We start from the raw sequence: 15,682 nt of genomic DNA, 5'->3' as shown, positions 1-15,682 counted from the left end.
TCCAGCCTGCCACCTTCACAGCCTCGGTGGATGGTCAGTGCTCCAGAATCCAAACATCACTTGCCAGAGTGGCAGATGCAGGGACTGTGTGGAAGCTTCTCTAGCTTGAGAAAAGCAGGACTGAATCAGACGCTCACCTGTGCAGGTTTTCAGCCCTCCCCTTCAATATTGTATCTAAGGCCACCCCTTCCACAAACAGCAGCCATGTTCTTTGGAGAACTTTATTAAAATATATCCAAGAAGTAATCAAACATTTTCTAATGAGTCAGGATAGATCTGAAGTGAGAAAAACATCTGTACAGAGGACAGTGCTGTAAGTTTTTGTTTACATGCTTTATTTCAATGTTTCACAGTTTAGTCATTGTCTACAAAAATATATTTCTGAAACTCTGAGTCCTCTATAAAAAAGCTGGTCAGCAGCAGTGACCCTGACAAACAGAATGTACCTTGGGACAGTGTGAGCACCTCCTGTGAGCAGACCAGCGCAGCCAGGGCACTCCTGCCTCGCCCTGGGAGACGTCTGTTCTTTGGGATTAAAGCTCTGCGCTAGTTCTGAAGGAAGAGTCCTTCCACTTGTGTGTCCTGCACTGAGCCTGGGACGGTGAGCTGCAAGTCTGTACCAGAGGAGAAGAGAGCGCTAGCGAGGGCTGGGCGCTCGGCGCGGACACCACCGGGTACGCCAGTGCTGGTAAGCTCTCTGAGCTATCTGTTCAGAACTGCCTGCGTCTGGTGGTAACAGGTTCAGTCTATAAGCAGAGGTACAAATTGCATACAAGCAGGGTAATCCTATAAGCACAAAGAGAGTCACGATAAGGGTTCTGTTCATTTTTACCTCAACGTTTTCTGCTGTGGCTTTAATCAAGGGGAAAATGGCCTTCATATCCAATCGCAAGCCAACATAGTGTTAGACAGAACAGAGCCACTATCAATGCTGTCAGCTTCAACTCCCTGGTACCCGTAACCAGAAACATTTCTTACAACATCAGTTATTTAATTCCTACACTTAATAGCTACCAGTATATCTAGGTACCAAAAATAAGAATTGAGAAACTCACGTGTCCCCCAAGTGACATCTTCCCACTCTTCCTCTGCTCAGTTATTTGACTGGTCTATAGACATACTGGCAGCAAAGAAGAAAAAAAAATGCTGCCTCTTAAAAAATAAACCTCTCTTGCACTGTGCTCTAGAAGAGGCAAGGTCCGTGCACTGTGATCCTCTGTATTCACAAAGCTCATAACCAGAAGCCCCTTGCCACAAAATCATCTCAGTCCTGAACCTCTAAGCAGGGCAGGAATTTTCAGCAGCAAATAAGGAAAGAGTAGTTATTGAAAGACTGCTTCCTAATGTGGTAACGGAAGACGAGCTCTCAGTCCACGGAAACTTCTCCCTATCTGCCTGTCCAAAGAACAGCTTTCTGAGCTACTAGATAGTAAAAATTTGATTTCACAGAGATTGGAGAACTCAAGAAAGTGCTGCTGGTTCTTTTAGGTACAGCTGCAATCAAAGTGCTTCTGAGCTCTAGGCTTTTGTTCAGAAAAAACTTCCGTAACTTGTGCCTACCACCAGTCCCAGTCTGATCTGCTAAACCTGAGCAGCCAAGGAGGTAAATGAAGTTTAAGTAGAATCAGCATCATCCATGAAAACACAGAAGCCAAGAACCTTCGCTGAGACAAATATCTTATAAAAAAACCCCACTCAACACTAGAGAACTAATATCGTCACACTAATGCTAGAAAGTTAAAGTGTAAAAATCCGTATGGAAACACCTGAAGTTTACTTCTTGCCTATTTTCCGTTCTTGAATTGCTGGGGAGTATTAGGGAGGTGGGGAGTCGAGGAGAAAGGAATCAATCACTTTACTGTATCAGTAGTAAACCATTACCTGAAGGCAGTATTGGAGAAAAATGTAAAACCAGGAAAAAATCTGAAAACACAGTGACTCTGAAAGCTTTCCTCAGCCTCCCAGCTGTAAACAGCCTCAGCGGAGGATTTCGTCCACGCCTCAGGATGCATTTCCAGTCCGTTCCCAGCTGTTCAGCCTCCAGTCGCAAACACACAACAGAGGCAGACAGACCCACAGAGTGCCTCCCACGCAGCACCTCCCTTTATATACCCACACAACATGAACAGATCAATCAGAAATTGTAACATCTTGTGCACAGAAATAAAACAAACTAAAGTGTAACAATGAAATTAAAGGAAGACTTGGAATTAAGGAAAATAATCTCCTGTGGAACTTGTTTTGCTGAAGACTCCATACCCCTTAAAGCAGCAATTCATATTCAATCATTTGGGAAATGGTAACAGACTCGAGAGCAACAATCCTGTCTTGGCTCCAGGTGACAAGCTGAGAGCGTTCTTTCTCCTTCAGTACCACAAAGCTTATTTGTGTACCAAAAAGTCTTGCCCTGCCCGCTACTGGCGATGCAGCATACGCTAGCAGAGCCAAAGCAGAGTAATTTGGTCAACTGTTAAAAGCCGCCTTCTCCATCAGCACAGAGAAATGTCGCTAACGCTGGTATGTTACCTCTAGTTAATGCAGTTATGCCAAAAACAACAAAAAAAAATCTGTAGCACAAAGCGTAGAATTTTAACATGACAGATACCCCGTGGATAAACACCGCCGTTAGACTGTGAGGAACACGTGCGAGGAATCGGCAGCTGCAAGTTATTGCTACTTGCTGTCTCCCAGCGCAAGTTTATCCTGCTTGCGCATTCTCTTGCCTTCTCCAAATCGCACAGACTCCAGGGTGAACTATTTTGAGGCCTCACAAACACAGTGGCCACCAGAACACATTTGATGACATTTTAATCTCTTTCAAATAATTTATCAGGCTGGCTTTGAGACTGTTAGACTGTTACTTTTAACTTCAGGCCTAGTAACGCATAGACAAAACCTCGTATGGTCAAGAACTCGCAATGCCAGTGCTATGTCTGTTCTCATAGGAAACCTTAACTGAAACAAGCGAAGTACTGCACAGAGCTGAGCCTAGACTGCATTCTACCACGGGCATAATAAAAACAATATTCACGACTTCTCCAATTCACTAATATTTTTCTAATATTCCCCATGGCTACACTTAGAGAGGTTCAGCCAAATTAAATTCAAGCTACAAGTCACAACTGAAAAGTGTGCACTCCAGTCTGGCGTTAGGGACACCAAGAGCCACCGCTGGCCAGGCAGCTCCACTTCTTTCCAAGTGCACAAGGACAGTCTCCTGTCACAGACAACCAAGGCAGATACATGGGAAAAATCACTGGTTAAACCAAGGATCTCCGAGGGGAGGCAAGGTCACTGCTGCCCTGCCCCAGACAAGGAGAAAGATTCATCGAGAGATTAAAACTAAAGGGTTACAAAATAAAGGCAAGAGCTAAAGTTTGCCAGTAATGAAATGCATTCTCCTGTCCTTTATGAACAGGAACCAGTCTCTGCAGGCTGCTAAAGAAGGTCCTAGGAGGAGATGCCCTCCTTTTTTCTGCTGCCAGAGGAGAGGAAGATGCCGCTATTGGTCAGCAGGAATCTCTCTGTCTGCATCCAGTTTGCTCGTCTCTCCAGGGGAAGGCGTACGCGGCGCAGAGTGAGACACCGAAGGGATCCCGTGAGCTACAATCCCTTCCACTACTGGTGGTTCTGGTAGCCCAGGGGTGGCTACTCCCACTACTCCTGGAGGAAACCTAAAACCAAGAGAAACATGGAAATTACAAGCTTGTCCAACAGTTATGCAAGGGGAAAGGAGCCGTGCCCTCAGGCACCTGCTGAATACAAATCTCTCTTTCTGACAGAAATGCTCTGATATGGAACACAGGAAGAGTCTCCAGAGCTGAAGAGCAGCAGTTATATCCTAATACCAAATGACACCAGTTCTCAGACAGGCAGGCAGCCTCAGGTCACACACTGATACCAAGTTTATCTCCAGTGCAAACCGCCAGAGGCATTGTAGGAAGGTATCACGAAGGGCTGGAAATCCCCTTCACCAGCCTCTCAGACAGAAAAGGTAAGGAGCTGAACTCAAAGCAGCTGGGCGTGAGATGAAAAATCGGAGAGCGATACTCATGAAATGCTAATGAACCACGTCCACGACATCTGTTCTGCCTCACTGTGCCTTCTCCATAAATGTAACTGGACCTCCGCAGATCCCTCCGAGAAGGGAAGAGAATAAATTTCCTGCTTTCCAGATGGGAGAAAAACAGAAGGGAAGCAACCTGCCCACAGTCACGTGGCACATCTATAAACAGACAAAACCACCTGAAATACACCCTGTTTAGGCCACTGCCCAAACCCACTGGTCAATATCTCTTTAAAGTCCACATTCGGGCTACAGATACGAACTGTGCTTTGTTTATACAGCCATAATGATATGCACAACTTCTAAATGTTAAGACCCAGACCTCTTTTCAGTCACACAGCAGGCTTTCTTACATCTTGGGCAGGTCTTGCAAAGATTTGGAAAAATTAACCAGTATGCAGCTGGAACTAAATATCACCAAATAAATATTAAATCCTAGTACAGCTTCAGAAGTGCTGTGGTTAGGTTTCTGGGAAAAGCTCATGTATGGAGGTTACAGGAACAGAAACGTGCCTGCCTGCAGGTGCAAGCAGCTCTCAAACCCAAAGGGGATGTTGGCCTGATTCGGCAGAAGACAGGCTGCAAGCGGTAACGTGGACAACCTACATATCTCACCTGTAAGCTGCAGCTCCGTTGAGTTCTGGGTGGACAGCTGAAGGATCAATACTGGACCACTGAGCTGCTAACAGTAAGTACTCCTTATTAACACAGTTCCTCAGTGCGTCAGGTATGTGACCTGCAACAGAGCCAGAAATGACAAAGAAACAGGACACAAGTAGGAAGGGCTTGTTCCCTGAAGCATTTGCAAAGGAATGTAGAAAGGAAACACGCAACATTTTTCCATCTACCTCCACAGAATAACACGCGCAGGGGAGACTCCTCTGAACAGCTGGTCTCTGGAGAAGACAAGAAACTGATCCTTCCTTCCCACTTCTGTGATCTGGTGGGAATTATTTACCACAAGCTGCAATTGCCCAGTCTCACCTTCCCCAAGAGACAGTATGTCCTACTCCAGAAAAAAAGGTCTACAGTGTAACTGTCAAAGGAATTATTGTGAAGGATTTGGAAGACGTACTGGGTACGAGGCTTTCCCAGGGAGGGAAAGTGCCACTCCAGCATTAATTCAAGATTCTCAGAAGGCAAAGAGACAATTTTCAACTTACACTCCAGTTCCAGAAACCAGTAAGAGTCCAAGTTTTCAGAACAATCAGCACAATTCTTTCACTGAACTAACGAAAGAATAGTAATTCAGCAGCAGCTGCAGAGCACACAGTCTTCCTCATTACCTGTAATAGCTCTGCGGATCTCTTTAGCTGCATCTTCTCTGGATTCGATGGAAGCCTGTTCACTGTACCAGGCAGTGTGAGGGGTGCAGATCACATTGGGTGCATCTTTTAAGGGCCCCTGAGCAAAGCTGTGGAGGGGAAAAAAAGGAAAGAGAAGAAATACGTTACTCTCCAGAAGTGATACTTCCATCTGTCCTCTGGGGCACCAAGGTAACTCCATTTAAAAAAAAGCAGAATCATGCAGTGTAGGTGCGTCACAGGACAGCAGCAGGCATGCAGGGGCACCGTTACCTGAAGGGCTCAGACTCGTGCACATCCAATGCTGTTCCTCTGATTCTCCCCTCTTTCAAGGCTTGCGCTAAGGCTTTCTCGTCTACCAGCCCTCCCCGGGCTGTGTTCACTAAGAAGCAGCCCTGGCGCATCTGGAAGAAGAAAAATATTAAGTGGGTTGAGAATGAGACTTTTCACGGAAGCTAAGTGAATTTGGGAAGTCTACTGGAAATGAGCAGGAGCCTGCAGTGATTAGATGAGGCCTGGACGAATTAGGAGTGCTCTCACTGCAAAGCTAACCACAGGGGAAATGCCTGCAAGCAATGCTTGAGAAATTGCTTTAAAAATGAACAAACAAAACCACAAGACAACAAGGGCAAAAGTGGAACTCTCAAGTTCTGCACTCCATATCATCCTACTACGTTAAAAAAGAAAGAGGAAATGAATCAAGTATCCAGTTACACAAAACTGGACTACAACGTCCAGATGTCTCTCATGAAAGCACTGAAAAGCATTCATAGACTAGTGGAGTAGAGCCCGAGACTGACTTCGCAGTGGGCTTGGGCAGAGAGAATTTGGCAGAGCTGTGTAAAGAAACTTGCACAGTCCCTGTCACACCACATCTGGCTCTAACCAGGAAAGTCAATTACGCATTGTGATTTGAAATTATTGGATCACATAAACCATTATTTATAAATGAAATTACTTGGCAAAAAGAGCCAATCCTATTCTTCTCTTAACATGAAATTCTATACAGCACAAAGCACAGGCACCCGGATCCACACGCTCCAGCCTCCAAAGGCAGCAGGAGGCACACGGCAGAGGCAGCAGGATTCACACGCTCTCAGCCTCTGTGAAAGCAGCAGTTTCTGTTTGCATTCATTTCCACAGTGCTCTGTGGGGGAAATCAAGCTCCTGCTGCACCTGTTTAATAGTGAAGTCATTGATGAGGTGATGGTTATGTTCATTCAGGCTGCAGTGCAATGTGATGCAATCGCTGTGCATTAGTAGATCCTGCAGGGTTCCTACTCGCTGTAAACCCAAGGATCGCTCCACTCCATCCGGCAGATAGGGATCATAGAAAATCACGTTGAAGCCAAAGGACTTGGCTCGCAGAGCCACTGCCTGTCCAACTCGGCCTTCACAAAAGAAAACCCACAATCATCAAGGAAAGGTAAAACAAACTTTAAAGACAAGATACTGGGGTAGACTGGGAGCCTACACTGGAGTTTACTGCCAGGGCCTGAGGTACTGCAGCCCTGGAAACCCCTGGGATTGCCATAGGGATCCAGAGGCGGTTCCTCAGCGCTGATCCCACGTGGTTAATTCTAGTCCTTCCCCATGCAGTAGCCAGAGCTTGGCCTAGAAGGAGCTCTGTTTTTCAAAGCAAACCTGGACCCTGAGCAAGCAGCAGTAACTATCTCACTACAAGACCTTGGCGAAGGAATTGGTAGCTTTCAGGTGGCTTTGTTACTGATACAGCCTAGCACACAGGGAAACTGTCACCAAGACAAGCTGCCTGAACGTTTCAATTCTTCTAGCCATTTGAATAGGAAAAAAATCCCCAGTCCCATGACATACACCCATATCTTGAAGATATCCAGCATCACAGAACAGGGCACTAGCATTCCTTATATGCCAGTGTATTCCAGAATTAATAGCTGTAAAATTATCACTTTTTTCAGTCTGTGACTCTTAGGTTCCCAAAAACTTTCACAGTCCACTTCTCAGTCTAACTATTCCCATCACTTACCGAGTCCAATGATGCCCAAAGTCTCCCCACGGATACGCACAGCGCCTCCAGCCACCTCTCGAATCTGTTCCACGCTTGAGGCTCGATTCCCTTCCCGCATGGCCTGATGGAGCCAAGTAACACGTCGATAGAGGTTCAAGATGTGGCAGAGGGTGGAGTCCGCAGTCTCCTCTACTGAGGAGGAAGGGATGTTGCAAACTGCAATGCCTACAAAGCCACAGAGGTCATACAGGATTTTTAGCATTGCAACACTAAACCAACATAGAGATCTTCAGGCGTAAGTGCTGAAAGACAATTCAGTGCTCCAGAACTACTGCCAAGAAACATGGGATTCATTTCAGAAGCTCATTCTACAGAAACACAGATGCGACCAGCCAGCTTTTTAACCCCAAGGAAATACTACTCCTTCCTTATAGATTTCCATTTGACTGACACACCAGGAAAAACAAACAAACAAACAAACCCACCAAACCCCAATTCAAACCAAACCAAAAAAAACCCCAAAACAGGCTGACGTGAGAAAACTAGGTCATACAAGTGATGCAATAAACTGTCTGCTTTAGAACATCTGCATGCAAAATGATGCACTCGTTCCAGCGATACTCCTGACAGACTGACTGGCAGACTCTAGAAGAATTAAGACGGATGGTTGAGCTCTTTCGTGCCTCACAGTCCGGGTGTTCAATGCAAGCACCAGCTTCCCCAGGAGCAACAACAAGCAACTAACTCATTAAATGCAGAGAGATGCCACAGGAGCCTCTCTAAATCCATTTCAAGTTACACTTAAGAACAACAACAGATAACACTCCCACTCTAGAATAACACACAACCACAAGGGACCATAAAGGCCGTGACTAGAACTACCAGGTAAATTACTCATGCAAACAGAGTTAAAGTCCTGGCAGCACAAATTACTGTCAGAAAAGGGAAGATGGAACACTGTAGCAAAACTTACTCACTCCTGAGCAATCTATTAAAGAAAAAGAAGGACGGGTGTGGGAGGGGACTGGCAGCGTATCACTTCTCACTGCTGCTGTCCTTCATTCAACAGAGCAGCCAAGAAATAAAAATAACTAGAGGAAAAAAAGGGTCTCTGCCCAAATGTAACCCTTGCTACTTGCCAGACCAAGGAAACTCTTCCTCCTCAAAAGTCCATCACCTATCTAAAAAACTAGGAATAAAATCCAGGCAATGACTGAAAGCACACAAAGTTCAGCAATGCACCACGCTCTTGTGAACTGACCACAGAGGACACGTTCGACTGAACTCAGACCACACTCTCCGAGAGAACCAGGAGAGCAATGGCCGCACACAATGTGAGATATCTGACTCCTTTTTGCTATCAAATCCTTTGCAATTGTGCCATAATGCCACACAGACCACTCAGAGGACATGAGGACGGGAGACAGGGAAACCTCATTTCTTTTAATCTCACTGGCTGCCATCTCATCCATCTTCAGATGCCACATACATTCGTCTCCTACACAACTAGATACAAATTCCTGTTCACATGCGATATTATGCCTAAATGTAAGAAAATGCAAACACACACAACAGCCCTTTGGTCTGATTTGAAGATCCAGAACACACAGTAAACAGTATCTTACCTCAGAAAGAATTACAGGGCCTGGCTAAGCATGAAAATAATCATTAATTGTCCATGAAAAAGCAAATCTGGCTATGCTTACAGGTCATCGTACTATCGCTCCAAAGCAAATATGCCAAGCAGCAGTCTGATAGTGAAAGAATCTTGACCCATTTCTCCTCGAGTTAATGAATGTGGAGTGGGGGGAAAGAGAAAGCTTTGAGTGTGAATGAATCTGATATGGATGGTGAATTTAAGTAGAAAACTCTAAGAGGAGATTAGGTCCCAAACTCAGCCCAAAATTGTAATGGCTAGATGAGAGATAAGGGCTTGCCAGGAACTCTTGAGACTACTCCCTTGCATCATTCCGATAAGAAGACTCTTTAGATCAAATTCAAGCACTAGACAAATATGCACTTTTCATTTGTTTGCAATTCATCTGTTCTTACAGATCTAGAAATTGTAATGGCTATTTCAATTTTATATGTAAATGCTTGTGTTTGATTTAAGCTTAATCTGATCTGCATTACATTAAGAAAAATTTCAAACCACTGACACAAACCTGAAAAAGAAGGGGAAGGGCACTTAGGTGATGCACCTCATCTAGGGGACTACAAGGTCCCAAAGTCTCGCAGCCATATGTTTAATAAATTGCAGCTTTTTTTCACCTGATCCAGAGACTCTTTACCTGCCTGGGGCTTTAAAGGAATCAATAATAAAGTTGAATCAGAACCTTCCTGCATATAAAAAATTACACCAGAAAACTCACTTATCAAGCATTTACAGTGAGTTTATCCGGCATCAGCACTTGGAGGCTGCTTTCAGACATCAGACTTTGCTCAATTCCTTCCCCACAAACAACTCAAAGCTGCCTGACCAGAAGTTATCTAGACACCATATTCAAGTTTCTGAATGCCAAACAATAGCAAAGACACCAACATCCATAGCAGAGCAATCTGGGAATGGAGAATCAATCTTTCAAGCCACCCACCAGCTCCAGTATCGGTCAGCTTCCTAAAGATGCCTGATACTATGCAGCTCCAAATCTTTTTATATAAAAAGGTTTTAAATGCACTCGGCTACAAAGCAGAAAAACACGTGCAGTGTTCCACTTCATATTCAGTTCTGATCACAGCAGAGCCCTAATGGTGTCATCATACCTAATTCTGCGGCGGATTTGATGTCAACATTGTCATAGCCACTGCCAATACGCACAATGACCCTGAGGGCTTTGAATTTCTCCAGATCCTGACGAGAAAGGGTAATGGTGTGATACATCAGAGCTCCCACGGCCTCGTTCAGCACCTACAGCAAGAGACAGTCCAAATCAGGCACACTCTAAGAGGCAAAGCTCTGTGTTTGAATGCTTGCACATTCTCTTGCCCACCTTTTCATGGATTTCCTGAGTTGACTGAGCATCGCAAAATGCCACTGTAGCAACATCCTTCAGGATGGGCATCTCCACGGTGCAGTCCCGTCCGTCCAGAAGCGCGACCAGGGGCCGCGCTGGCATCGGGCCATTCACAATGGGCGGCCGTATGCCTATTAAGAAAGTCAGCAGGAGCGACCACATCAAAGACAATAATTCTGGAACCCTCATTTGCTGGTCCAACAAGCCATTAGTTCTGTTAGGGTTCCACAGTATTTAGGAAAGGATCAGTCAAAGCAAAGGAAATAAACAGGAAACACAGGCAGGGAAATGAAGCTAGGAAAAATAAAACCCTCCGCCACCGGCATCACGTTGATCAACAACGAGACAAAAGAGGCGGCCCGGACGGTGCCGCTTTACTGCAGCTGCTGGAACCTGCAGCAAACCCGGTCCGGGCGTCCTGCGCGCCAACGCGCCCCCGCCCCGGCACGGGCCGCTGCCTCCGCGACCGAGCGGAGCCGCGAGCTCACCGGGCACCAGCCGGGCGTCCCCGGGCTCGGGCAGGCGCCGCAGACACCGCTCGGACCGGCCGCGGCACCGGCGCCCCGGCAGCAGCAGCGCTGGGCCGAGCCTCCCGGGGGGCGCGGAGCCGCGGGGCCCGGAGCCGCGGGGCCGCCCCGCTCGGCTCGGCTCGGCAGGGCCGGGTCCCGCGGGCGCGCTGCCGGGCCCGGCTCCAGGCGGCGCCGCCGCTGCCGAGGGGCGCCCGCCGCGCTCACCTTCGCAGATCCGGTCCAGCCGCTGCCGCTTCACTTTGTGCCGGTCCATGGGCCGCTGCGAGGGCCGCGCCGCCCGCCGCCGGCTCCGGGAGGAAGCGGAAAAGCCAGGCGGCGGCCCCGCCGCCACTGAGGCGCCGCGCGCTGCTGCTTCCGCTTCCGGGGCGCGCCCGCGCCGCGGCGCACAGCGTCCCGCGCGCGGCCGGGCCTGCGGAGCGGCGGCGCTGCCGCGCGTGAGCGGCTCGCGCGCCGGGACGGACCAGAGCGCTCGGCCGGGCCGAGAGGCGGCGCCGCCCCCTCCCCTCCCCCGGGCCCCGCGCGCGCGGGGGCGCGGAACTAATCCCGCGTGCTCGCGCCTGCGGGCTCCGGCTGCAGCGCGCGACCGCTGCCCGCGAGCGGCTCCCGCCGCGCGCACCGGGGGCTCTGGGACCCGCGGGGGCTCTGGGACCCGGGGGGGTGGGCTCTGGGACCCGGGGGGGCTCTGGGACCCGGGGGGGGGGGCTCTGGGACCCGGGGGGGGGGGCTCTGGGACCCGGGGGGGGGGGCTCTGGGACCGGGGGGGGCTCTGGGACCCGGGGGGGGGCTCTGGGACCCGGGGTGGGGGGGTTCTGGGACCCGGGGGGGGGGGTTCTGGGACCCGGGGGGGCTCTGGGACCCGGGGGGGTGGGCTCTGGGACCCGGGGGGGCTCTGGGACCCGGGGGGGGGGGCTCTGGGACCGGGGGGGCTCTGGGACCCGGGGGGGCTCTGGGACCCGGGGTGGGGGGGTTCTGGGACCCGGGGGGGGGGGTTCTGGGACCCGGGGGGGCTCTGGGACCCGGGGGGGCTCTGGGACCGGGGGGGCTCTGGGACCGGGGCGGTTCGCGGTCTCCCGGCCGCAGGTGCCCGTCCCGCTGAGGCGCGGCCGCAGGACCTGGCGAAGGCGCCTTTTCTGCCCGGCAGGCGAATGGAACCGCAGCCTCACGGCTCCTCTGCGCTGCGGAGTCCAGCGCGTGCAGCTCTGGCCAAGAACACATTGCGCGGCTCCGTCAGCCGCGCCGCCAGCGTTTGTGTCTCTTCCGTCTCTGTTACATTGCTGGAGACAGAGGACCTAGGAGGGGTTCATACAGTTACATAATGCTCTTCTCTGTTTTGTTGTTTATTCTTCGTAGCAGGAAGTCCTCTGGAACTCCAAAGACCTTCCTCCCAAATCGTCTGCACAAAGCTAGTAATTTTTTTTCATGTAAAGCTAGGATTGTTTTCTCCCCTTGGGAACTGATGTAGCTGAAGAGACTCATGGGCTTCCTGATTCCAGTTCGTTTTAGCCAGGGGACTGTACCGGTGTCTCACCTGTAGGTGCTGATGTGGATGAACAGTGATTGTGCCCACACTGAGAACGTTCTTGCTCTTGGGATAAACTATATACTTTTGTCTGCCCACAATCTCCAAATACCAGCCACTCGACATTATGCATTTTTCCTCCGCTTACCAGGAACTCTGTGAACCTCAGAGCTATTGTCCAGTGCACCATCAGGACTTCAAAGTAGAGCTGCTGAAATTCTGCACCAAGTGCAAGTCATGGACTACAGGGCAAAGGAAGCAGGAACAGATCATTCGCTTCAGGAAACCGGGGGCACCAAAGCGCCATCTGGAGTAGAAGCTGCTCAAGAGTTGTGTCTTCCAGCGCGCAGTCCAGCTCCCCGCAGGCAGCTAGACTGTGACAGTGAAAAGCAGAAAGGGCACCTGCCTCGCTCTGCTGAGACTGCGAGGACAAATTAGGAGGTCAGTTTAAAAAGTCTTGACCCTTCGCAAGACACTGGCTGAGCAGGAAGCCAGAAGTAAGAGCCCCAGAGCCACCTCAGGAAAGAACAGGCTTTTCTCACTGAAGACTAAAGCAGCTTTTAGGCTGTCTTGCCTCAAGACTGCGAGGCAGCGTATGTCATCGCTTGAGCTCTCACCATGGCTGCTTCAATACTACACATCGCTGTGGATTTTGTTGTTAGTTGTGGCTTCTGACTGGTAAAATAGAGTTGGAACAAACCAAAGCGTTTGAGCACTGGACCTTCTTCCCTGTGGCACTTCAGTGTGAAGTGAAGAATGCAGGATGCCTAAAATGATGATTTCTCAGCCCATCACAAGCCAGGATCAGGTATGCCCAGCAAATAAGTCTTTATTCTTCCATAAAGATCCACAATGAAAACGGGAGAAGGGTAACTCTGTCACACCTGCTAAGCCATGGCTTTCCCAAGCTGCAGCTGTTAAACTAGAACTACAGTTTCGTTTTTGAGGAGTGGCTCAGTGTAACAGAATTGCTGGTATCTCCATTTAGAGTCTGGGTGGGGATGACAAAGCTGAAAATTGGACATATTTCTATGGCGCCAGCCAACAGATGAGGTGAGCAAACAGCTCTCCGTAAGGGCAGGCTACCCAAAGCTTCCCTTTTGGCTGTTTGTATGGCCTCCTGTGGGGCTGTTTTCAGAGACAGACCAGGGCGAGGTGAACTCTGTCCTGCTGCCTTCTGCCACTCCAACGGTTTGGCATGGGTTCTGAGGTGGTATGTAACACGGGAGAAAATTATCAAAGTGAAGGAATACTAATGCTAATTGAGAGTTAATCATCATACCCGATGAACTTGTATGTTCTGCTTTACAGCTAAGTTACCTGTCACCACAGAGCTCCTGACAATTAAAAAAGGCATGGGGGTGATGACCATGGAGTTAAAAAAGGAAATACTGCTTTTCTGTTAGATTTCTATTGGGTGACAGATTAAAATGAACTGCAACCTACCAGCCACGTGTGTTTTACCTTTCTCCTGCCCTATGAGGCAATACTTTTGAAGACTACGGTTCTCAGAAGATGTGTCTGTATTCATCTATCAGCTCTTATCTAACAAAACCCACCTGAGAGCAAGAGACCCTGAAGATCGCGCTCTCTGGGAAAAGAGCGTCACCTTTTCTGCATGTCCTCTGGAGATGATAGAAATAAACACAGCATTGTCCCTCAGCACTGCTCAGTGCATGCTTGTCCGTAAGGGCTGTGGTGACAGAGGGTGCTGAGTGTGCACCCGGGGGCCCAGTCCCGCAGTCCTGGGCACAGCTGGGCTCGGGGCCCGGCGCTCAGCCCCGCTGCGGTGCCAGAGACGCGGCCACCGCCTGGGACAGCTGCCTGCTGTTCTAACACATCCTGCTCCCAGCAACGGGGGATTAGGCTAGAAGTGGCACAAACAGAAACTGAAGAGCCCTGCGTAGTATCTGGTGTTCCTGAGCCTGCTTAGGGCTACGTGAGGGGATTTTATTTCACCCCGGGGCATTAGGTGGGCTGCAGAGTCCAGCACGTGCTGCTGCTGTGCTCCTGTGCCCTCTGGCTGTCCTGCCTGCCCAGGGTTAGCTAGAACATCTACCTTTTTATTACAAGTCGCCTAGACCGCTGGGGTAAAAGAAGTGCATAAGCATACCTGTGATGGTGCCTCAGCTCGACACAGCCTCCCTCCAGCGCAGCTTAATTAAAATAAAAATCCCGGCAACACCACAGTGTCTATATACTGTCACGGGAAGCCTTACCTTCTCCTCTCTTAGCCAAACAGCCTTTGTGTTCTGGAACACCCTGCATATGGCACACGGAGTCTCCCTTTATTCTGACACTGAGTGACCTTCACTTCTGTATAAAAACTTAAAACTCCTCTGAGTACAGTGAGGTATTCTGGACAGCCAGCCCAACTTGGTGATTGCTCTTAAGGCAAGTAATTTTTTTGATGCTTTAAAATAACAGGAGGGAAAGGAGGGTTTTTTTGAGGACAGACAAATTGGAAATCCTAGAAACCTTGTTGCCAGGGGCAGAACTAGTAGAGAAAGCCTCGTCCATCTGGACGCAGCAGCTCTCTGCTGTGGTCCAAAGTCCTGCCATGCGGGAGCGGCTCGTACCTGGGTCCTTCCTGGTAGTCTCTAAAGCACCTAATGCTGTTGATAAGGTGTAAAGTAAACAGCCTCTGTGCTGCTGCCCGCCATGTGCCCATCTCTTTTACAAGCAAAGAGGAGAAAATGTTCAGGAGTGATTAAAATAACAGCCAGCAAGCAGCTGGAGCCTGCTGCCCCCGGTTCTGCGTAAGGGCCACGAGGGCGGCAGCTGATCCTTGCTGCCCAAGAGCCTGGAGTGCTCTGTCTCACAGCCTGAACGCCTGGAAACTCAGTCCCTTCCCTGCGGAAAGCAGCTGTAAGGCTGCTACCGAATCAAGGGAAAATAACCTTATACATGTTGTGCAAGCTCTCATACCTGTTTAAGTACCTTGCCAGCCTACAGGAACAGTAAAATCTTGTTTCCAGGTCCATTATTTTTTTGTCTGTTATGTTCAGTGTAGTCCATGGGTGTGTGTTGCCACCGCCAGCTCCACTGTCCTGCATGTGAATTTTCTTCAGACGAGGAGAGAGCAAGTAGCTGCTCTGGCCATATGCCTCGTGGATATACCTGGGCCAGAACAATGTGAATTACTTAAATGTCTTTGGATCAAAATCTAGTGTAATGCATTATTAAAGCTACTTACTCTTTCTATGTTCTTGTCTCTGAAAATATTTAGAATTCAAGTAGTAGAGTAGTGCTGTTCTAAGGA

General features: G+C 49.2%; 1 protein-coding gene across 1 annotated transcript; it reads right to left on the bottom strand.

The window, feature by feature from the left end:
• Positions 1-14: 14 nt before the first annotated feature.
• Positions 15-11,234, bottom strand: LOC308045978 (C-terminal-binding protein 2). Its single transcript, XM_080353562.1, has 9 exons — positions 11,106-11,234; positions 10,348-10,502; positions 10,121-10,265; positions 7,376-7,582; positions 6,547-6,761; positions 5,644-5,774; positions 5,353-5,480; positions 4,682-4,802; positions 15-3,674 (listed from the first exon to the last, which is right to left on the bottom strand). The coding sequence occupies exons 1-9, from the start codon at positions 11,152-11,154 to the stop codon at positions 3,503-3,505; spliced, it is 1,323 nt and encodes a 440-aa protein (XP_080209688.1). The 5' UTR covers positions 11,155-11,234; the 3' UTR covers positions 15-3,502.
• Between the last annotated feature and the right edge of the window lie 4,448 nt (positions 11,235-15,682).

Source organism: Nesoenas mayeri, assembly GCF_963082525.1.
Source record: "Nesoenas mayeri genome assembly, chromosome: 14".
Lineage (NCBI taxonomy): Eukaryota > Metazoa > Chordata > Aves > Columbiformes > Columbidae > Nesoenas > Nesoenas mayeri.
The sequence above is the reverse complement of the archived record's forward strand: the minus strand, read 5'-3'. Positions and strand labels throughout refer to the sequence as shown.